The sequence below is a fragment of the Oncorhynchus mykiss genome, chromosome 16, assembly GCF_013265735.2.
Source record: "Oncorhynchus mykiss isolate Arlee chromosome 16, USDA_OmykA_1.1, whole genome shotgun sequence".
Classification (NCBI taxonomy): domain Eukaryota; kingdom Metazoa; phylum Chordata; class Actinopteri; order Salmoniformes; family Salmonidae; genus Oncorhynchus; species Oncorhynchus mykiss.
Window position 1 is genome coordinate 75,253,784 of NC_048580.1, and position 25,248 is coordinate 75,279,031.

At 46.0% G+C, this 25,248-nt stretch overlaps 1 protein-coding gene across 2 annotated transcripts in view; it reads left to right on the forward strand.

Annotated features, from left to right (window-relative positions):
* Positions 1–25,248, forward strand: part of LOC110491181 (FYVE, RhoGEF and PH domain containing 1) — a 222,689-nt gene that overhangs the window by 169,560 nt on the left and 27,881 nt on the right. For both annotated transcript variants that reach the window (XM_036947810.1, XM_036947811.1), the window contains exons 5-7: positions 3,801–4,039; positions 10,337–10,493; positions 20,977–21,115. In XM_036947810.1, the coding sequence (XP_036803705.1) occupies positions 3,801–4,039; positions 10,337–10,493; positions 20,977–21,115 (535 nt within the window). The remainder of the gene's footprint in view (positions 1–3,800; positions 4,040–10,336; positions 10,494–20,976; positions 21,116–25,248) is intronic.

The window sequence follows — 25,248 nt, forward strand, 5'->3', positions numbered from 1 at the left end:
TGTGTGAGTGTGTGTGTCTCTCCATCTCTCTCTATCAAGCCAATTCAACGAGGCTTTATTTGGTAAAATGTTTACAAAGTAAGTTAAATAAACAAAAAAATAAAAGTGAGAAGACAACAACAACAACAACAACATAAACCCCCCCAAAAAAACGATTGGATTTTAACAGTAAATGTCACACTCACAAAGGTTTCACAAAGATAAAGACATTTCAAGTGTTATATTATCAGGGCTTTACCAATGTGCAAATAGTAATAGAACGACTGTTAGGGGAAAATACATGAACAGATAAATGACTGTTGGTTGCCCTGTTCTCATGGCAACGGGTCACACATCTTTCAGATGTGACTTTACACAGCAGTAACGGATATGGGAGTTTATAAAGTGTTTGATTTGTTTTCTAGTTCTTTGTGGGTCTGTGTAATCTGAGGGAAATATGTATCTCTAATATGGTCATATATTTGGGCAGGCGGTTAGGAAGTGCAGCTCAGTTTCCACCTCATTTTGTGGGCAGTGAGCACATAGCCTGTCTTCTCTTGAGAGCCATGTCTGCCTACGGCGGCCTTTCTCAGTAGCAAGGCAATGCTCACTGAGTCTGTACGTAGTCAAAGCTTTCCTTAAGTTTGAGTCAGTCACAGTGGTCAGGTATTCTGCCGCTGTGTACTCTCTGTTTAGGGTCAGTCACAGTGGTCAGGTATTCTGCCGCTGTGTACTCTCTGTTTAGGGTCAGTCACAGTGGTCAGGTATTCTGCCGCTGTGTTCTCTCTGTTTAGGGTCAGTCACAGTGGTCAGGTATTCTGCCGCTGTGTACTCTCTGTTTAGGGTCAGTCACAGTGGTCAGGTATTCTGCCGCTGTGTACTCTCTGTTTAGGGTCAGTCACAGTGGTCAGGTATTCTGCCGCTGTGTTCTCTCTGTTTAGGGTCAGTCACAGTGGTCAGGTATTCTGCCACTGTGTACTCTCTGTTTAGGGTCAGTCACAGTGGTCAGGTATTCTGCCGCTGTGTACTCTCTGTTTAGGGTCAGTCACAGTGGTCAGGTGTTCTGCCGCTGTGTACTCTCTGTTTAGGGTCAGTCACAGTGGTCAGGTATTCTGCCGCTGTGTTCTCTCTGTTTAGGGTCAGTCACAGTGGTCAGGTATTCTGCCACTGTGTACTCTCTGTTTAGGGTCAGTCACAGTGGTCAGGTATTCTGCCGCTGTGTTCTCTCTGTTTAGGGTCAGTCACAGTGGTCAGGTATTCTGCCACTGTGTACTCTCTGTTTAGGGTCAGTTACAGTGGTCAGGTATTCTGCCGCTGTGTTCTCTCTGTTTAGGGTCAGTCACAGTGGTCAGGTATTCTGCCACTGTGTACTCTCTGTTTAGGGTCAGTTACAGTGGTCAGGTATTCTGCCGCTGTGTACTCTCTGTTTAGGGTCAGTCACAGTGGTCAGGTATTCTGCCGCTGTGTACTCTCTGTTTAGGGTCAGTCACAGTGGTCAGGTATTCTGCCGCTGTGTACTCTCTGTTTAGGGTCAGTCACAGTGGTCAGGTATTCTGCCGCTGTGTACTCTCTGTTTAGGGTCAGTCACAGTGGTCAGGTATTCTGCCGCTGTGTACTCTCTGTTTAGGGTCAGTCACAGTGGTCAGGTATTCTGCCGCTGTGTACTCTCTGTTTAGGGTCAGTCACAGTGGTCAGGTATTCTGCCGCTGTGTACTCTCTGTTTAGGGCCAGTCACAGTGGTCAGGTATTCTGCCGCTGTGTACTCTCTGTTTAGGGTCAGTCACAGTGGTCAGGTATTCTGCCGCTGTGTACTCTCTGTTTAGGGTCAGTCACAGTGGTCAGGTATTCTGCCGCTGTGTACTCTCTGTTTAGGGTCAGTCACAGTGGTCAGGTATTCTGCCGCTGTGTACTCTCTGTTTAGGGTCAGTCACAGTGGTCAGGTATTCTGCCGCTGTGTACTCTCTGTTTAGGGTCAGTCACAGTGGTCAGGTATTCTGCCACTGTGTCCTCTCTGTTTAGGGTCAGTCACAGTGGTCAGGTATTCTGCCGCTGTGTTCTCTCTGTTTAGGGTCAGTCACAGTGGTCAGGTATTCTGCCACTGTGTTCTCTCTGTTTAGGGTCAGTCACAGTGGTCAGGTATTCTGCCGCTGTGTACTCTCTGTTTAGGGTCAGTCACAGTGGTCAGGTATTCTGCCACTGTGTACTCTCTGTTTAGGGTCAGTCACAGTGGTCAGGTATTCTGCCGCTGTGTTCTCTCTGTTTAGGGTCAGTCACAGTGGTCAGGTATTCTGCCGCTGTGTACTCTCTGTTTAGGGTCAGTCACCGTGGTCAGGTATTCTGCCGCTGTGTTCTCTCTGTTTAGGGTCAGTCACAGTGGTCAGGTATTCTGCCGCTGTGTTCTCTCTGTTTAGGGTCAGTCACCGTGGTCAGGTATTCTGCCGCTGTGTTCTCTCTGTTTAGGGTCAGTCACAGTGGTCAGGTATTCTGCCGCTGTGTACTCTCTGTTTAGGGTCAGTCACAGTGGTCAGGTATTCTGCCACTGTGTACTCTCTGTTTAGGGTCAGTCACAGTGGTCAGGTATTCTGCCGCTGTGTACTCTCTGTTTAGGGTCAGTCACAGTGGTCAGGTATTCTGCCGCTGTGTTCTCTCTGTTTAGGGTCAGTCACAGTGGTCAGGTATTCTGCCGCTGTGTACTCTCTGTTTAGGGTCAGTCACAGTGGTCAGGTATTCTGCCGCTGTGTACTCTCTGTTTAGGGTCAGTCACAGTGGTCAGGTATTCTGCCGCTGTGTACTCTCTGTTTAGGGTCAGTCACAGTGGTCAGGTATTCTGCCGCTGTGTACTCTCTGTTTAGGGACAAATAGCATTCTGTTTTGTTTGTTTGTTATTTATTTCCAATATGTCAAGTAATTATCTAATTGGTTTCTAATAATTTGGTTGGCTTTAAATGTTTTTCCGTCCTGGGGCTCTGCTGGGGTCTGTTTGTGTTTGTGAACAGAGCCCCAGCACCAGCTTGCTTAGGGGACTCTTCTCTTGGTTCATCTCTCTGTAGGTGATGGCTTTTTTATGGAAGGTTTGGGCATCGCTTCATTTTAGATGGTTGTAGAAATGAACAGCTCTTGTCTGGATTTTGATAATTAATAAATAAATAGTTCTAATTGTATTATTTGGGTTTTTGAGTTGTGGCACTAAGTATATTTATGGGTGTTTGTCCCAAATGTTGTGAATTTTTGATTGGTGAACGGACCCCAAGACCTCACAACCGTAGAGGACAATGGGTTCTATAACTGATTGAAGTAGTTTTTGCCTGATCCTAATTGGAATGTCGAGATTTAGGTTTCTTTTAAAGCATAGAAGTTCCTTCTTGCCTTGTCTCTTAGAGCGTTCACAGCTTTGTGGAAGTTACCTGTGGTATTTTATGTTTAGGCCCGAGGTAGGTGTAATTCTTTGTGTGCTCTAGGACAAACGGTGTCTAGACGGAATTTGTATTTGTTGTCATGGCTACTGGACCTTTTTTGGAACACCATTATTTTTGTCTTTCTGAGATTTACTGTCAGGGCCCAGGTCTGTCAGGGCCCAGGTCTGTCAGGGCCCAGGTCTGTCAGGGCCCAGGTCTGGCAGAATCCGTGCAGAAGATCTAGGTGCTGCTGTAGACCCTGCTTGGTTGGTGACAGAAGCACCAGATCATCGGCAAACAGTAGACCTTTGACTTAAGATTCTTTCTCTCTCTCTCTCTCTCTCTCTCTCTCTCCTCTCCCTCTCTCTCTCTCTCTCTCTCTCTCTCTCTCTCTTTCCCTCTCTCTCTCTCTCCGACCAATCCCAGCTGTCGGTGCAGCAGCGTGTGTTCAACATAGCCAATGAGCTCCTCCACACAGAGAAGGCCTATGTGTCTCGGCTGTACCTCCTGGACCAGGTGTTCTGCTCCTCCCTCCTAGAGGAGGCGCGCTCCCGCTCCTCCTTCCCTCTAGACGTGGTCATGGGTATCTTCTCCAACATCTGCTCTATATACTGTTTCCACCAGCAGTTCCTGCTCCCCGCCCTGGAGAAGCGCATGGCGGAGTGGTGAGTTAAACCCTGGCCCCAGTCCCTAACCCCTAACCTAGGGCCTACCTCTAACACTACACCAACCCTGACCCAGGGCCTACCTCTAACCCTAGACTAACCCTGACCCAGGGCCTACCTCTAACCCTACACCAACCCTGACCCAGGGCCTACCTCTAACCCTAGACTAACCCTGACCCAGGGCCTACCTCTAACCCTAGACTAACCTTGACCCAGGGTCTACCTCTAACCCTAGACTAACCCTGACCCAGGGCCTACCTCTAACCCTAGACTAACCCTGACCCAGGGCCTACCTCTAACCCTAGACTAACCCTAACCCTGCTCCTCACCCTGGAGAAACGCATGGCGGAGTGGTGAGATAAAACCCTGACCCTAAGCCTTGCCCTAACCTGGCGAGAGAGACTAGGTCATATATACTCCTGATTGGTTAACCGGTGAGAGAGACTAGGTCATATATACCCCTGACTGGTTAACCGGTGAGAGAGACTAGGTCATATATACCCCTGACTGGTTAACAGGTTAGAGAGACTAGGTTATATTTACTCCTGATTGATTAACCAGTGAGATATACTAGGTTATATATACCCCTGATTGGTTAACAGGTGAGAGATACTAGGTTATATATACCCCTGACTGGTTAACAGGTTAGAGAGACTAGGTTATATTTACTCCTGATTGATTAACCAGTGAGATATACTAGGTTATATATACCCCTGATTGGTTAATCGGTAAGAGAGAATAGGTTATATATACCCCTGACTGGTTAACAGGTTAGAGAGACCAGGTTATATATACCCCTGATTGGTTTAGGATCCATTTATTTATTGTGGAGCATACACAAATAACCAACAACTGTGCAAAACAAGAATGGATATTAAACTGTGTTTTTGTTTCAAACACTTGAGTTTTCAAGGTCCATGTACTGACAGTTCACTGTCTTTTTCTTGACCTGGAGAGAATGTTCCCACATTCCAGGAGTTCCAGTGGGCGGAGAGAGAGTTCTCACAGTCAAAATTCTCCCAGCAGCTTTCCCTATCTCTGACCATAACCCTGGTTCTGACCTGTCTCTTCCTGCCTCTCTCTCTCTCTCTCTCTCTCTCTCTCTCTCTCTCTCTCTCTCTCTCTGTCTCTCTCTCTCTCTCTCTCTCTCTCTCTCTCCCTCTTACTCCCGCATTCTCTCTCTCTCTCTCTCTCTCTCTCTCTCTCTCTCTCTCCCCCTCTTACTCCCGCGTTCTCTCTCTCTCCCCTCTCTCTCTCTCTCTCTCGCGTTCTCTCTCGCGTTCTCTCTCTCTCTCTCTCTCCCTCTTTCTCTCCCTCCCTCCCTCTCGCTCTCTCTCTCTCTCTCTCTCTCTCTCTCTCAATTTCTCTCCCTCTCTCTCTCACCCCCAGCTCTCCCAACACACACACACACACACACACACACACACACACACACACACACACACACACACACACTGCAAAAATAGTACTGTAGTAAACACCACACTACAGTCCACTGCAGCATTTAATTTGCATATACCCCGCCCATTCCCCTCCCCACATCCCAATATGTACCTACATGCCAAAGTATATACCCATATACCTTATGGTGTACCTACTGTACCTGCCTACCTACCTACATACCTACTGTACCTACTGTACCTACCTACCTACCTACCTACCTACCTACCTACCTACCTACCTACCTACCTACCTACCTTCCCACCCACCCACCTACCTACCTACATACACCTTATGGTGTACCTACCTACCTACCTACCTACCTACCTACCTACCTACCTACCTACCTACCTACCTACCTACTGTACCTACCTACTCTACCTACCACCTATCTACCTACCTACCTACTTACTTACTGTACCTACCTACCTACCTACCTACCCACCTACCTACCTACCTACCTACCTACCTACCTATCTACCTACCTACTGTACCTACCTACCTACCTATTCTACCTACCACCTACCTACCTACCTACCTACCTACCTACCTACCTACCTATCTACCTACTTACTTACTTACTGTACCTACCTACCTACCTACCTACCTACCTACCTACCTACCTACCTACTCTACCTACCTACCTACCTACCTACCTACCTACCTACCTACCTACCTACCTACCTACCTACCTACCTACCTACCTACCTACTGTACTTACTTACCTACCTACTTACATACCTACACAACCTACCTACCTACATACCTACTGTACCTACATACCTACATACCTACTGTACCTACCTACCTACCTACCTACCCACATACCTACCCACATACCTACTGTACCTACCTACCTACCTACCTACTGTACCTACCTACCTACCTACCTACTGTACCTACCTACCTACCTACTGTACCTACCTACCTACCTACCTACCTACCTACCTACTCTACCTACCACCTACCTACCTACCTACCTACCTACCTACCTACTTAATTACTTACTGTACCTACCTACCTACCTCCCTACCTACTCTACCTACCTACCTACCTACCTACCTACCTACCTACCTACCTACCTACCTACCTACCTACCTACCTACCTACTTACCTTCTGTACCTACCTACCTACCTACCTACCTACCTACCTACCTACTGTACCTAACTACCAACCTACTCTACCTACCTACCAACCTACATACCTACTGTACCTACCTACCTACATACCTGCTGTACCTACCTACCTACCTACTGTACCTACATACCTACTTACATACCTACCTACCTACCTACTGTACCTACTGTACCTACATACCTACTGTACCTACCTACCTACCTACCTACCTACCTACCTACCTACCTACCTACCTACTCTACCTACCTACCTACCTACCTACCTACCTACCTACCTACCTACCTACTTACTTACTTACTGTACCTACCTACCTACCTACCTACCTACTGTACCTACCTACCTACCTACCTACCTACCTACCTACCTACCTACTTACTTACATACTGTACCTACCTACCTACCTACCTACCTACCTACCTACTCTACCTACCACCACCCTACCTACCTACCTACTTACTTTCTGTACCTACCTACCTACCTACCTACCTACCTACCTACCTACTCTACCTACCTACCTACCTACCTACCTACCTACCTACTTACTTACTTACTGTACCTACCTACCTACCTACCTACCTACCTACCTACCTACCTACCTACCTACCTACCTACTCTACCTACCTACCTACCTACCTACCTACCTACCTACTTACTTACTTACTGTACCTACCTACCTACCTACCTACCTACTGTACCTACCTACCTACCTACCTACCTACCTACCTACCTACCTACCTACCTACCTACTTACTTACTTACTGTACCTACCTACCTACCTACCTACCTACCTACCTACCTACCTACCTACCTACTCGACCTACCACCTACCTACCTACCTACCTACCTACCTACCTACCTACCTACTTAATTACTTACTGTACCTACCTACCTACCTACCTCCCTACCTACTCTACCTACCTACCTACCTACCTACCTACCTACCTACCTACCTACCTACCTACCTACCTACCTACCTACCTACTTACCTTCTGTACCTACCTACCTACCTACCTACCTACCTACCTACCTACCTACCTACCTACCTACTGTACCTACCTACCTACCTACCTACCTACCTACCTACCTACCTACCTACCTACCTACCTACTTGCCTATCTACTGTACCTAACTACCAACCTACATACCTACTGTACCTACCTACCTACATACCTGCTGTACCTACCTACCTACCTACTGTACCTACATACCTACTTACCTACCTACCTACCTACCTACCTACCTACCTACCTACTGTACCTACTGTACCTACATACCTACTGTACCTACCTACCTACCTACCTACCTACCTACCTACTCTACCTACCTACCTACCTACCTACCTACCTACCTACCTACCTACCTACCTACCTACCTACCTACCTATCTACCTACTTACTTACTTACTGTACCTACCTACCTACCTACCTACCTACCTACCTACCTACCTACCTACCTACTGTACCTACCTACCTACCTACCTACTTACTTACTTACTTACTGTACCTACCTACCTACCTACCTACCTACCTACCTACCTACCTACCTACCTACTCTACCTACCACCACCCTACCTACCTACCTACTTACTTTCTGTACCTACCTACCTACCTACCTACCTACCTACCTATCTGCCTACCTACTCACCTACTGTAACCACCTACCTACTACCTACATACAGGTTATGGAAAAGAACAGAAACTCTGAACTATCTTTTCAGACCCCAGTCCTACCTACCTACCTACCTACCTACCTACCTACCTATATAGAGGTTATGGGAAATGTGGTCTTTTAGTGATTCTCCAGTAGGTTTTCTGAAAGAGAAAGCCTCCACTTTATGTCAAATATAGTAAAACAAAGACTCTACCTACTCTACCTACCACCTACCTACCTACCTACCTACCTACTTAATTACTTACTGTACCTACCTACCTACCTCCCTACCTACTCTACCTACCTACCTACCTACCTACCTACCTACCTACCTACTTACCTTCTGTACCTACCTACCTACCTACCTACCTACCTACCTACCTACTGTACCTACCTACCTACCTACCTACCTACCTACCTACCTACCTACTTGCCTACCTACTGTACCTAACTACCAACCTACTCTACCTACCTACCAACCTACATACCTACTGTACCTACCTACCTACATACCTGCTGTACCTACCTACCTACCTACTGTACCTACATACCTACTTACCTACCTACCTACCTACCTACCTACCTACCTACCTACCTACCTACCTACCTACCTACTGTACCTACTGTACCTACATACCTACTGTACCTACCTACCTACCTACCTACTCTACCTACCTACCTACCTACCTACCTACCTACCTACCTACCTACCTACCTACCTACTTACTTACTTACTGTACCTACCTACCTACCTACCTACCTACCTACCTACCTACCTACTGTACCTACCTACCTACCTACCTACCTACCTACCTACCTACCTACCTACCTACCTACCTACCTACTTACTTACTTACTGTACCTACCTACCTACCTACCTACCTACCTACCTACCTACTCTACCTACCACCACCCTACCTACCTACCTACTTACTTTCTGTACCTACCTACCTACCTACCTACCTACCTACCTACCTATCTACCTACCTACTCACCTACTGTAACCACCTACCTACTACCTACATACAGGTTATGGAAAAGAACAGAAACTCTGAACTATCTTTTCAGACCCCAGTCCTACCTACCTACCTACCTACCTATATAGAGGTTATGGGAAATGTGGTCTTTTAGTGATTCTCCAGTAGGTTTTCTGAAAGAGAAAGCCTCCACTTTATGTCAAATATAGTAAAACAAAGACACCATACTTAAACTACAGTAATGTCTGCAAAAACATCACAGTAAAAACTTCAGTATTCTACAATCTTCAAAAACACTATATTAAATACTGTAGTATATACTACATTTTTATTTTACTGCAGTATTTATACTATCGTTAACTGTAAATACTACAGTATACTACAGTATGCAAAAACACCACATTAAATACTACAGTATTTATACCATAGTATACCACATTATTTATACCACAGTATAACACATTCTTTATACCATAGTATACCACCTTCTTTATACCATAGTACACTATAGTAATTATACCACAGTATATTATATTAATTATACCATAGTATATTATATTAATTATACCATAGCATACTACTGTATTTATATCATAGTATACTATAGTAATTATACCATAGTATACTACATGATTTATTCCATAGTATACTATAGTAACTATACCATTGTATATTATAGTAATTATACCATAGTATACTATAGTATTTCTTCATGTGGGCTATAATAGTAATACACGCACACGCACGCACGCACATGCACGCACACGCACGCACGCACGCACACACGCACACACACGCACACACACACACACACACACACCACAACTCCCGCTAACCCTACCAGCTGACCTCTCCTCTCTCTCCCCCAGGGATGTGAACCCGCGCATCGGGGACATCCTGCAGAAGCTAGCCCCCTTCCTGACCTCTCCTCTCTCTCCCCCCAGGGATGTGAACCCGCGCATCGGGGACATCTTGCAGAAGCTAGCCCCCTTCCTGACCTCTCCTCTCTCTCCCCCCAGGGATGTGAATCCGCGCATCGGGGACATCCTGCAGAAGCTAGCCCCCTTCCTGACCTCTCCTCTCTCCCCCCAGGGATGTGAACCCGCGCATCGGGGACATCCTGCAGAAGCTAGCCCCCTTCCTGAAGATGTACGGAGAGTACGTGAAGAACTTTGACCGGGCCATGGAGCTGGTCAACACCTGGATGGAGAGGTCGTCCCAGTTCAAAGCCATCGTCCACCACATCCAGGTAAGTGGGGCTGTAAAACCTGTCCAGGGTTAAGGGGTTAAAGGGACATTCAGGTAGGTGGCCTGTAAAACCTGTCCAGGGTTAAGGGGTTAAAGGCACATTCAGGTAGGTGGCCTGTAAAACCTGTCCAGGGTTAAGGGGTTAAAGGGACATTCAGGTAGGTGGCCTGTAAAACCTGTCCAGGGTTAAGGGACTAGGTTAAGTAGCCTGGTGGATAGGAGTGTTGGAACAATAACCGAAAGGTTGCTGGATCGAATCCCTGAGCTGATAAGGTAAAGATCTGTTTTTCTGCCCCTGAGCAAGGCATTAACCCACTGTTTCCCGGGCTCCGATGATGTGGATGTCGATTTCGGTAGCCACCCGAACCTCTCTGTTTCAGAGGGGTTGGGTTAAATGCGGAAGACTTTTAATCCAACCCAGTTGAATCCATTCAGTTGTACAACTGACTATGTATCCCCCTTTCCTTTAAAGGACATCCAGGTTCTAGCCTTGGGGTCAGGGGTTATGGATATATAAAACACTGTCCGTAACCCAGGCCCTAAACCTGGCTCTAGCAGCTCTTTCACACTCTCAGCTTCCTCAATAAAGAGTCCCAGCTGGCTGTGTGTAAAATCAAATCAAATTGTATTTGTCACATGTGCCGAATACAACACTTTACAGTGAAATGCTTACTTACTTAATTAACCAACAATGCAGTTTTAAGAAAAAAATACAAAATAATTAAAGAGCAGCAGTAAAATAACAATAGCGAGACTATGAGGTAGTATGTACATGTAGGTAGATTTATTAAAGTGGCTATGCACAGATAATAAACAGAGATTAGCAGCAGCGTAAAATAGGGTGGGGTGGGGGGTGGGGGGGGGTATGGGGCAATGTCTGGGTCTGGGTAGCCATTGTATTAGCTGTTCAGGACCTCGACTTGGTGCTCCGGTACCGCTTGCCAGTAGCAGAGAGAACAGTCTATGACTAGGGTGGTTGGAGTCTTTGACAATTTTTAGGTCCTTCCTCCGACACCGCCTGGTATAGAGGTCCTGGATGGCAGGAAGTTTGGCCCCAGTGCCTTGTGGTCGGAGGCCGAACAGTTGCCGTACCAGGCCGTGATGCAACCAGTCAGGATGCTCTCGATGGTGCAGCTGTAGAACCTATTGAGGATCTGAGGACCCATGCCAAATCTTTTCAGTCTCCTGAGGGGGAAGAGGTTTTGTCATGCCCTCTTCATGGCTCTCTTGGTGTACTTGAACCATGTTAGTTTGTTGATGACCTTGTCCTGGCTGTGTGTCTCTCCTGGCTGTGTGTCTGTTCTGGCCGTGTGTCTGTTCTGGCTGTGTGTCTGTTCTGGCTGTGTGTCTGTCCTGGCTGTGTGTCTGTCCTGGCTGTGTGTCTGTCCTGGCTGTGTGTCTGTCCTGGCTGTGTTTCTGTCCTGGCTGTGTGTCTGTTCTGGCTGTGTGTCTGTCCTGGCTGTGTGTCTGTCCTGGCTGTGTTTCTGTCCTGGCTGTGTGTCTGTCCTGGCTGTGTGTCTGTCCTGGCTGTGTTTCTGTCCTGGCTGTGTGTCTGTTCTGGCTGTGTGTCTGTTCTGGCCGTGTGTCTGTCCTGGAACAAGCAAAGCTATACATGTTCTCTCTCTTTCTTTCCCGTAACATATCCTACTCTTTTCTGTACAAACTCAAAGCCTAATGTCCTTCAGTATAATATTGACTAAAGCCTAATGTCCCTGAGTATAATGTTGACTAAAGCCTAATGTCCTTGAATATAATGTTGACTAATGCCTAATGTCCCTGAGTAAAATGTTGACTAAAGCCTTATGTTCTTGAATATAATGTTGACTAAAGCCTCATGTCCTTCAGTATAATGTTGACTAAAGCCTAATGTCCTTGAGTAAAATGTTGACTAAAGCCTAATGTCCTTCAGTATAATGTTGACTAAAGCCTAATGTCCTTCAGTATAATGTTGACTAAAGCCTGATGTCCTTGAGTAAATTGTTGACTAAAGCCTAATGTCCCTGAGTACAGTGTTGACTAAAGCCTAATGTCCTTGAGTATAATGTTGACTAAAGCCTAATATCCTTGAGTATAATGTTGACTAAAGCCTAATGTCCTTCAGTATAATGTTGACTAAAGCCTAATGTCCTTCAGTATAATGTTGACTAAAGCCTAATGTCCTTGAGTATAATGTTGACTAAAGCCTAATGTCCTTCAGTATAATGTTGACTAAAGCCTAATGTCCTTCAGCATAATGTTGACTAAAGCCTAATGTCCTTCAGCATAATGTTGACTAAAGCCTAATGTCCTTCAGTATAATGTTGACTAAAGCCTAATGTCCTTCAGCATAATGTTGACTAAAGCCTAATGTCCTTCAGTATAATGTTGACTAAAGCCTAATGTCCTTCAGCATAATGTTGACTAAAGCCTAATGTCCTTCAGCATAATGTTGACTAAAGCCTAATGTCCTTGAGTATAATGTTGACTAAAGCCTAATGTCCTTCAGTATAATGTTGACTAAAGCCTAATGTCCTTGAGTATAATGTTGACGAAAGCCTAATGTCCTTGAGTATAATGTTGACTAAAGCCTAATGTCCCTGAGTATAGTGTTGACTAAAGCCTAATGTCCTTGAGTATAATGTTGACTAAAGCCTAATGTCCTTCAGTATAATGTTGACTAAAGCCTAATGTCCTTGAGTATAATGTTGACTAAAGCCTAATGTCCTTGAGTATAATGTTGACGAAAGCCTAATGTCCTTGAGTATAATGTTGACTAAAGCCTAATGTCCCTGAGTATAGTGTTGACTAAAGCCTAATGTCCTTGAGTATAATGTTGACTAAAGCCTAATGTCCTTCAGTATAATGTTGACTAAAGCCTAATGTCCTTGAGTATAATGTTGACTAAAGCCTAATGTCCTTCAGTATAATGTCCTCTATGTATCCAGATCATTGTTGCAGTATTGGGGTGTATTAAGGGAATTGAGCAGATGTGCTGTGTCATGATACATGGTTAAAATATATTTAAGTCAATGGACATGGGGCTCCCGAGTGGAGCTGTCTAAGGCACTGCATCGCAGTGCTTGAGTCGTCACTGCAGACACCCTGGTTGAATCCAGGCATGTATCACAACCGGTCGTGATTGGTAGTCCCATAGGGCGGCGCACAATTGGCCCAGCATTGTCTAGGTTTGGCCTGGTGTAGGCCGTCATTATAAAAACTGACTTGCCTAGTTAAATATTTTTTAAATATAATTAAATGGGATATGTTTTTATACCTGGCAGTGTAAATAGCATGAACAGATTTCCTTTCCAGGTGATGTTGGGTAATATTCAATACCGCACTCTGGATCTGGCAGGCTGAGTCTCCTGGTGTAAACAGGATGTCCTTACACATGTTCATTACACGTGTGATGAAGCCGAATGCACACGTCCACTGTCAGGGTGAATCCCCCAGTGACTGTGAGCATTCATTGTAGTGTAATGTGTAAAGAATATGGATATCAGTCTTTCTGAATTGATTAAATTATACATGAGGTTCTATAATATTTTCCCTGATATGACGAGTAGTCCCACCTGACTGGCTCCCAGTCCCACCACCTAGTTAGACCAGTCAGGTTAATATGACGGGTAACTAGGAGCCAGTCAGGTTAATATGACTGGTAACTAGGTGGTGGGACTGGGAGCCAGTCAGGTTAATATGATGACTAGTAACTAGGTGGTGGGAGCCAGTCAGGTTAATATGACTGGTAGCTAGGTAGTGGGAGCCAGTCAGGTTAATATGACTGGTAACTAGGTAGTTGGAGCCAGTCAGGTTAATATAACTGGTAACTAGGTGGTTGGAACCATTCAGGTTAATATGACTGGTAACTAGGTGGTGGGAGCCAGTCAGGTTAATATGACTGGTAACTAGGTGGTGGGAGCCAGTCAGGTTAATATGACTGGTAACTAGGTGGTGGGACTGGGAGCCAGTCAGGTTAATATGACTGGTAACTAGGTGGTGGGAGCCAGTCAGGTTAATATGACTGGTAGCTAGGTAGTTAGAGACAGTCAGGTTAATATGACTGGTAACTAGGTAGTGGGACTTGGAGCCAGTCAGGTTAATATGACTGGTAACTAGGTGGTGGGGCTGGGAGCCAGTCAGATTAATATGACTGGTAACTAGGTAGATGGAGCCAGTCAGGTTAATATGACTGGTAACTAGGAGCCAGTCAGGTTAATATGACTGGTAACTAGTAGCCAGTCAGGTTAATATGACTGGTAACTAGGTGGTGGGACTGGGAGCCAGTCAGGTTAATATGACTGGTAACTAGGTGGTGGGAGCCAGTCAGGTTAATATGACTGGTAGCTAGGTAGTTAGAGACAGTCAGGTTAATATGACTGGTAACTAGGTAGTGGGACTTGGAGCCAGTCAGGTTAATATGACTGGTAACTAGGTGGTGGGGCTGGGAGCCAGTCAGATTAATATGACTGGTAACTAGGTAGATGGAGCCAGTCAGGTTAATATGACTGGTAACTAGGTAGATGGAGCCAGTCAGGTTAATATGACTGGTAACTAGGTGGTGGGAGCCAGTCAGGTTAATATGACTGGTAACTAGGTAGTGGGACTTGGAGCCAGTCAGGTTAATATGACTGGTAACTAGGTGGTGGGAGCCAGTCAGGTTAATATGACTGGTAACTAGGTGGTGGGAGCCAGTCAGGTTAATATGACTGGTAACTAGGTGGTGGGAGCCAGTCAGGTTAATATGACTGGTAACTAGGTGGTTGGAGCCAGTCAGGTTAATATGACTGGTAACTAGGTGGTGGGAGCCAGTCAGGTTAATATGACTGGTAGCTAGGTAGTTAGAGACAGTCAGGTTAATATGACTGGTAACTAGGTAGTTAGAGACAGTCAGGTTAATATGACTGGTAGCTAGGTGGTGGGAGCCAGTCAGGTTAATATGACTGGTAGCTAGGTAGTTAGAGACAGTCAGGTTAATATGATTGGTAACTAGGTAGTTAGAGACAGTCAGGTTAATATGACTGGTAACTAGGTGGTGGGAGCCAGCCAGGTTAATATGACTGGTAGCTAGGCAGTTAGAGACAGTCAGGTTAATATGACTGGTAACTAGGTAGTTAGAGACAGTCAGGTTAATATGACTGGTAACTAGGTGGTGTGGCTGGGAGCCAGTCAGGTTAATATAACTGGTAACTAGGTGGTGGGGCTGGGAGCCAGTCATGTTGTTGGAAAAAGAGCAGCCAGTAGAATACTAATGACCTATCAGACAGAGAATCTCCCCTACTTCAAACACTCTGCTCATAGCTTACTCTTACTGAATACTAACATGGTTACAGACCTGATCAATCTGATTAGAACCACCAGCAGCCTTGTACTGTACCCTGCTGTCTGTCGGAGCGTGTGGATCCCATAGATAGATAAGATGATTTATTGACTATGGTGACTCCTCTGTAGCTGGTATATCGTCTATGGTGACTCCTCTGTAGCTGGTATATCGTCTATGGTGACTCCTCTGTAGCTGGTATATCGTCTATGGTGACTCCTCTGTAGCTGGTATATCGTCTATGGTGACTCCTCTGTAGCTGGTATATCGTCTATGGTGACTCCTCTGTAGCTGATATATAGTCTATGGTGACTCCTCTGTAGCTGGTATATCGTCTATGGTGACTCCTCTTTAGCTGGTATATCGTCTATGGTGACTCCTCTGTAGCTGGTATATCGTCTATGGTGACTCCTCTGTAGCTGGTATATCGTCTATGGTGACTCCTCTGTAGTGTGTGACTCCTGGGGATGTATTGTCAAAACCTACAATGTGAAAGTATTCAAACCCCTTGTCTTTTTCCACATTTTGTTACATCACAGCCTTATTCTAAAATGTATTAAATTGTATTTTTTTCGTTATCGATCTACACAAAATACCCCATAATGACAAAGCAAAAACAGGTTTTATTTGTTTTTTCAAGGACATTTTTATTTTTTATTTTACCTTTTATTTACTATTGTGACCTGGCCAAGATAAAGCAAAGCAGTTCGACACATACAACAACACAGAGTTACACATGGAGTAAAACAAACATACAGTCAATAATACAGTATAAACAAGTCTATATACGATGTGAGCAAATGAGGTGAGATAAGGGAGGTAAAGGCCATGGTGGCAAAGTAAATACAATATAGCAAGTAAAACACTGGAATGGTAGATTTGCAGTGTAAGAATGTGCAAAGTAGAGATAGAAATAATGAGGTGCAAAGGAGCAAAATAAATAAATAGAGTAGGGGGAGAGGTAGTTGTTTGGGCTAAATTATAGGTGGGCTATGTACAGGTGCAGTAATCTGTGAGCTGCTCTGACAGCTGGTGCTTAAAGCTAGTGAGGGAGATAAGTGTTTCCAGTTTCAGAGATTTTTGTAGTTCGTTCCAGTCATTGGCAGCAGAGAACTGGAAGGAGAGGCGGCCAAATGAAGAATTGGTTTTGGGGGTGACTAGAGAGATATACCTGCTGGAGCGAGTGCTACAGTTGGGTGCTGCTATGGTGACCAGCGAGCTGAGATAAGGGGGGACTTTACCTAGCAGGGTCTTGTAGATGACATGGAGCCAGTGGGTTTGGCGATGAGTATGAGGCGAGGGCCAGCCAACGAGAGCGTACAGGTCGCAGTGGTGGATAGTATATGGGGCTTTGGTGACAAAACGGATGGCACTGTGATAGACTGCATCCAATTTATTGAGTAGAGTGTTGGAGGCTATTTTGTAAATGACATCGCTGAAGTCGAGGATCGGTAGGATGGTCAGTTTTACGAGGGTATGTTTGGCAGCATGAGTGAAGGATGCTTTGTTGCAAAATAGGAAGCCAATTCTAGATTTGAAGTTGGATTGGAGATGTTTGATGTGAGTCTGGAAGGAAAGTTTACAGTCTAACCAGACACCTATGTAACAGGGTTATATTGGTGATTCCCCTTGCCACTTTATTGTTAAGCCAATGGGTTTTTGGTTTGAGTTTGTCTTGCCTTCACCTACTCAACATGGCATCTTATTGGCTGGTTTGCGTAGCTTGCTTACGAGGGGGGATGTTCCAGTTAGAATCGTCCCAGTGAACAAGCACCAAACCAGCGGTAAGTTGTTGGTTGCAAAGCACTGTACATCAAAAGTTATTTTTATACTCTCAAGTGATGATTTAAATTTACAATTTATATCAAATTGTTTGTAAATGTTATTCGAACATCACACATAAGATGCAGCGGTTTTTGGAGAATATTTGTTGTGCATTTTGTTGTAGAGAATTCCCGCCAGTATTAGCTAGCAACTTACTGTGTCTGGTGGGGGGGTTCATATATTTTGTACAGTGCGTGAGTGCAGAGTTGGATGGTGAGACGTGCATTGCATGACATGCAATTTTGTGTCGTTCTTATCAGGTACATTGTTAAAGATATTATATTGTATATTGTAATTGTATTATTTTGGTAACTGTCCCAGTGAACAAGCACCAAACCAGCGTGCGTGAGTGCAGAGTTGGATGGTGAGACGTGCATTGCATGACGTGCAATTTTGTGTCGTTCTTATCAGAATAAATCTACATGACTGGTGCTACATGTTGGAGTTCCGTGTCGATGACTGATTGTACACAACGCAAGAAGAGTACTGTTACACCTAGGTATTTGTAGTTGTCCACATATTCTAAGTCAGAACCGTCCAGAGTAGTGATGTTGGACAGGCGGGCAGGTGCGGGTAGCGATCGGTTGAAGTTTACTTTTACTTATATTTAAGAGCAGTTGGAGGCCACGGAAGGAGAGTTGTATGGCGCTGAAGCTCGTCTGGTGGGTCGTTAACACAGTGTCCAAAGAAGGGCCAGAAGTATACAGAATGGTGTCGTCTGCGTAGAGGTGGATCAGAGACTCACCAGCAGCAAGAGGGACATCATTGATGTATACAGAGAAGAGAGTCGGTCCAAGAATTGAACCCTGTGGCACCCCCATAGAGATTGCCAGGGGTTCGGACAACAGGCCCTCCGATTTGACACACTGAACTCTATTAGAGAAGTAGTTGGTGAACCAGGCGAGGCAATCATTTGAGAAACCAAGGCTATCGAGTCTGCCGATAAGGTTGTGGTATTTGACAGAGTTGAAAGCCTTGGCCAGGTCGATGAATACAGCTGCACAGTATTGTCTCTTATTGATGGCGGTTATGATATTGTTTAGGACCTTGAGCGTGGCTGAGGTGCACCCATGACCAGCTCTGAAACCAGATTGTATAACGGAGAAGGTACGGTGGGATTCGAAATGTTCAGTAATCTGTTTGTTGACTTGGCTTTCGAAGACCTTAGAAAGGCAGGGTAGGATAGATAAAGGTCTGTAGCAGTTTGGGTCAAGAGTGTCCCCCCTTTGAAGAGGGGGATGACCCGCAGCTGCTTTCCAATCTTTGGGAATCTCAGACGACATGAAAGAGAGGTTGAACAGGCTAGTAATAGGGGTTGCAACAATTTCGGCAGATCATTTTAGAAAGAAAGGGTCCAGATTGTCTAGCCCGGCTGATTTGTAGGGGTCCAGTTTTTGCAGCTCTTTCAGAACATCAGCTGACTGGATTTGGGAGAAGGAGAAATGGCGAAGGCTTGCGCGAGTTGCTGTGGGAGGTGCAGTGCTGTTGACCGGGATAGGGGTAGGTCACCTCCTTGACCAAGGCCCTTCTCCCCCAATTTCTCAGTTTGGCTAGATGGCAGCTCTAGGATGAGTCTTGGTTGTTCCAAACCTATGGTAGTAGGTGGTAGTGTGGTATGGTAGTAGGTGGTACTGTGGTATGGTAGTAGGTGGTAGTAGGTGGTAGTAGGTGGTAGTGTGGTATGGTAGTAGGTGGTAGTGCTGTATGGTAGTAGGTGGTAGTGTGGTATGGTAGTAGGTGGTAGTGTGGTATGGTAGTAGGTGGTAGTGTGGTATGGTAGTAGGTGGTAGTGTGGTATGGTAGTAGGTGGTAGTGTGGTATGGTAGTAGGTGGTAGTGTGGTATGGTAGTAGGTGGTAGTGTGGTATGGTAGTAGGTGGTTCTGTGGTATGGTAGTAGGTGGTAGTAGGTGGTAGTAGGTGGTAGTGTGGTATGGTAGTAGGTGGTTCTGTGGTATGGTAGTAGGTGGTAGTGTGGTATGGTAGTAGGTGGTAGTGTGGTATGGTAGTAGGTGGTAGTGTGGTATGGTAGTAGGTGGTTCTGTGGTATGGTAGTAGGTGGTAGTAGGTGGTAGTAGGTGGTAGTGTGGTATGGTAGTAGGTGGTTCTGTGGTATGGTAGTAGGTGGTAGTGTGGTATGGTAGTAGGTGGTAGTAGGTGGTAGTAGGTGGTAGTGTGGTATGGTAGTAGGTGGTAGTGTGGTATGGTAGTAGGTGGTAGTGTGGTATGGTAGTAGGTGGTACTGTGGTATGGTAGTAGGTGGTAGTGTGGTATGGTAGTAGGTGGTAGTGTGGTATGGTAGTAGGTGGTAGTGTGGTATGGTAGTAGGTGGTAGTGTGGTATGGTAGTAGGTGGTAGTGTGGTATGGTAGTAGGTGGTAGTGTGGTATGGTAGTAGGTGGTAGTGTGGTATGGTAGTAGGTGGTAGTGTGGTATGGTATTAGGTGGTAGTGTGGTATGGTAGTAGTTGGTTCTGTGGTATGGTAGTAGGTGGTAGTAGGTGGTAGTAGGTGGTAGTGTGGTATGGTAGTAGGTGGTTCTGTGGTATGGTAGTAGGTGGTAGTGTGGTATGGTAGTAGGTGGTAGTGTGGTATGGTAGTAGGTGGTAGTGTGGTATGGTAGTAGGTGGTTCTGTGGTATGGTAGTAGGTGGTAGTGTGGTATGGTAGTAGGTGGTTCTGTGGTATGGTAGTAGGTGGTTCTGTGGTATGGTAGTAGGTGGTAGTGTGGTATGGTAGTAGGTGGTAGTGTGGTATGGTAGTAGGTGGTAGTGTGGTATGGTAGTAGGTGGTAGTGTGGTATGGTAGTAGGTGGTAGTGTGGTATGGTAGTAGGTGGTAGTGTGGTATGGTAGTAGGTGGTAGTGTGGTATGGTAGTAGGTGGTAGTGTGGTATGGTAGTAGGTGGTAGTGTGGTATGGTAGTAGGTGGTAGTGTGGTATGGTAGTAGGTGGTAGTGTGGTATGGTAGTAGGTGGTAGTGTGGTATGGTAGTAGGTGGTAGTGTGGTATGGTAGTAGGTGGTAGTGTGGTATGGTAGTAGGTGGTAGTAGGGTATGGTAGTAGGTGGTAGTAGGGTATGGTAGTAGGTGGTAGTGTGGTATGGTAGTAGGTGGTAGTAGGGTATGGTAGTAGGTGGTAGTAGGTGGTAGTAGGTGGTAGTATGGTATGGTAGTAGGTGGTAGTATGGTAGGTGCCAGACGCACCGGTTTGTGTTAAGAACTGCAACGCTGCTGGGTTTTTCACGCTCAACAGCTTCCTGTGTGGTGTGTGTCTCTCTGTGTGTGTGTGTGTGTGTGTTCCTCTGTGTGTGTGTCCTCAGAGAGAGGAGCGCTGTGGTAACCTGTGTTCCTCTGTGTGTGTGTCCTCAGAGAGAGGAGCGCTGTGGTAACCTGACCCTACAGCACCACATGTTGGAGCCGGTTCAGAGGATCCCTCGCTACGAGCTGCTGCTGAAAGACTACCTGCACCGTCTCCCTGGCGACCATGATGACTTTAAGGATGCACAGAGTGAGTGTTTGAACCCATCCCGGTCCTGCGTCATGCACTGCTATACACACACACACACACACCCTTCACACACACACACACACACACACACACACACACACACACACACACACACACACACACACACACACACACACACCCTTCACATTGTGTCTCATTTCAGTGTTGTTTGTGCTGCTGCAAACTGTTAGAAAGCCAGCTCTGGATGCAACTCCATTGAGGGCTTTGACTAGTAGTCAACTGGGTGGGAGTTAATGAGGAATCACAAAAATCCATCCAGGTCAGCAGAAAGGGTCAGCCAATGAGTTAAACTACTCTTCAAACATTCCATAACTCCAGGGAGGGAAAAAAACATCAACCTTGTCTTTATACCTGTTTAGACTACACCCTCCAGGGGGCAGTAAATCACCAACCTTGTCTTTATACCTGTTCAGACTACACCCTCCAGGGGGCAGTAAATCACCAACCTTGTCTTTTAACCTGTTCAGACATCACCCTCCAGGGGGCAGTATGCACCATTTCAGTTTGTTTACCTACTCATAGAAGTAGTAGAAGAAGAAATGGAACCCCTTTAAAATAGAGAAAGCTCATCAATATGTCCCCCTGCATCACAACACTATATCAACGGTGTGATGACCTAATGGGTCGAATTTTGGAGATCATTACAGCCAAAATGACTTTATTTTCAACCCCGCTATGTAAACCAAGCTGATTTCCACTACAATTTCTCTGTTTTTTTATTGAGATTTGTTTAGCGAAGAAGATTAAAACATTACTTCAAACTACAGTACTTTTGGGTACCCTTGCAATATGTAACTTTTTGGGCGACCTGACTGAATTCACATAGAAATGTGAGTTATAGATCTGTAATTCTCGCTGAAAGCAAGTCTAAGAAGGGGGGGGATCTGTTCTAGGTGGGCTATTTCTATGCTTCCCGTTCTTTAAGTTTCTGTTTTGCATCTTTTACTTTTGGTTTTGCTTCAAACAACATTTGAAAATATATTTTACAGACGTTTAGATCGTACAATGATTCTCTACACTATGAATTGCTTGTTTTTGTCACATAAACAAAAAAATATTAGAAATTTTAGCAACCAGGGAAATGACAGAGCAATTTCTGCATATTGCACCTTTAACATTTCAACAACATGAAATCCACGTGTTAAACGTTGCCACGTTTTGGAAATAGCAAAAGAAGGCGTGTAATCTGCTTGACACGTTAAAGTTACTTACCGATCAGAAAGTCAGCTAATTTACATTCATCTGCAAATCAATTTGATATACACGGGCTAGTCCGGCTGGCATGTTTTTATTTTGTGCATCTGACTTGCCTAGTTAAATAAAGGTTAAATAAAGGTTAAATAAAGGTTAAATAAAGGTTAAATAAAGGTTAAATAAAAAATAAAAAATACATCCCTCCTCTTGTCATAATGTCATAATGTCATAATGTTATGATTTATTTCTATTTTTTATCTATCTCCAATAGCTCGTTAGCACCCCCTTGTGGTTGAATATATATATGTACCTATTCTAGATCCTAGGATACAATAATGAACAATGTTGAACTAACAAATACCATCAAGGGATACGTTACAATTAACAATAACGAGCTCCTTGTGAAACAGCTGTGAATACCAAACTGGCAATATTTAAGATTTTTGTGGTACAGGTGTGTCATTCATTTATTTTCACACATTTTTTGTACACTCACATGGCAATCACAGACTGAAATAGTGCATTCTGGTGTGTAGAATAGAGAGGAGAGGTGGATGCTGTGTGGGTGGGAGGTTCCGCCTGTCACTTCGTTCTCAACAGGCAGCTAGTCTCAGAAGGGGGACTTGAAGAGGGAGACGGCGAAGTCCAGGCACTGCTGCTCTCTTTGTTCTGAGTGTTGGCATTGCTCGTGGTTTTAGTTCATCTGTTTATCTCACATATTATGTGCCCAGTATGACAGAACAAGAGAACTTTCTTATCAGATAATGACAACATGACAATAACAGTAGCTGTAGATGATGTAAATGAAAAGTTGTATTGTGGTTTGTAAAGGAGGACATCAGGTGGATCCAGGTCTGGGTGTTGGGCAGAACCCCTAGGTCCTGGAGAACAGGTAACGGAGGACATCAGGTGGATCCAGGTCTGGGTGTTGGGCAGAACCCCTAGGTCCTGGAGAACAGGAAAAGGAGGACATCAGGTGGATCCACGTCTGGGTGTTGGGCAGAACCCTTTAGGTCCTGGAGAACAGGAAAAGGAGGACATCAGGTGGATCCAGGTCTGGGTGTTGGGAAGCACCCCTAGGTCCTGGAGAACAGGTAACGGAGGACATCAGGTGGATCCAGGTCTGGGTGTTGGGCAGAACCCCTAGGTCCTGGAGAACAGGAAAAGGAGGACATCAGGTGGATCCACGTCTGGGTGTTGGGCAGAACCCCTAGGTCCTGGAGAACAGGAAAAGGAGGACATCAGGTGGATCCAGGTCTGGGTGTTGGGCAGAACCCTCTAGGTCCTGGAGAACAGGTAACGGAGGACATCAGGTGGATCCAGGTCTGGGTGTTGGGCAGAACCCTCTAGGTCCTGGAGAACAGGTAACGGAGGACATCAGGTGGATCCACGTCTGGGTGTTGGGCAGAACCCCTAGGTCCTGGAGAACAGGAAAAGGAGGACATCAGGTGGATCCAGGTCTGGGTGTTGGGCAGAACCCCTAGGTCCTGGAGAACAGGTAACGGAGGACATCAGGTGGATCCACGTCTGGGTGTTGGGCAGAACCCCTAGGTCCTGGAGAACAGGTAACAGAGGACATGAGGTGGATCCACGTCTGGGTGTTGGGCAGAACCCCTAGGTCCTGGAGAACAGGTAACGGAGGACATCAGGTGGATCCACGTCTGGGTGTTGGGCAGAACCCTCTAGGTCCTGGAGAACAGGAAACGGAGGACATCAGGTGGATCCAGGTCTGGGTGTTGGGCAGAACCCCTAGGTCCTGGAGAACAGGTAACGGAGGACATCAGGTGGATCCACGTCTGGGTGTTGGGCAGAACCCCTAGGTCCTGGAGAACAGGTAACGGAGGACATCAGGTGAAACCACGTCTGGGTGTTGGGCAGAACCCTTTAGGTCCTGGAGAACAGGTAACGGAGGACATCAGGTGGATCCAGGTCTGGGTGTTGGGCAGAACCCCTAGGTCCTGGAGAACAGGAAAAGGAGGACATCAGGTGGATCCAGGTCTGGGTGTTGGGCAGAACCCCTAGGTCCTGGAGAACAGGAAAAGGAGGACATCAGGTGGATCCAGGTCTGGGTGTTGGGCAGAACCCCTAGGTCCTGGAGAACAGGAAAAGGAGGACATCAGGTGGATCCAGGTCTGGGTGTTGGGCAGCACCCCTAGGTCCTGGAGAACAGGTAACGGAGGACATCAGGTGCATCCAGGTCTGGGTGTTGGGCAGAACCCCTAGGTCCTGGAGAACAGGAAAAGGAGGACATCAGGTGGATCCAGGTCTGGGTGTTGGGCAGCACCCCTAGGTCCTGGAGAACAGGTAACGGAGGACATCAGGTGGATCCAGGTCTGGGTGTTGGGCAGAACCCCTAGGTCCTGGAGAACAGGAAAAGGAGGACATCAGGTGGATCCAGGTCTGGGTGTTGGGCAGAACCCTTTAGGTCCTGGAGAACAGGAAAAGGAGGACATCAGGTGGATCCAGGTCTGGGTGTTGGGCAGAACCACTAGGTCCTGGAGAACAGGAAAAGGAGGACATCAGGTGGATCCAGGTCTGGGTGTTGGGCAGCACCCCTAGGTCCTGGAGAACAGGTAACGGAGGACATCAGGTGGCTCCAGGTCTGGGTGTTGGGCAGAACCCCTAGGTCCTGGAGAACAGGAAAAGGAGGACATCAGGTGGATCCAGGTCTGGGTGTTGGGCAGAACCCTTTAGGTCCTGGAGAACAGGAAAAGGAGGACATCAGGTGGATCCAGGTCTGGGTGTTGGGCAGAACCACTAGGTCCTGGAGAACAGGAAAAGGAGGACATCAGGTGGATCCAGGTCTGGGTGTTGGGCAGAACCACTAGGTCCTGGAGAACAGGAGAACAAGAGTTAAAAGGTAGAAGGGTAGGAGACAGAGATGTAAACAAGAAAACACACAGGTTACAGGTAGATCA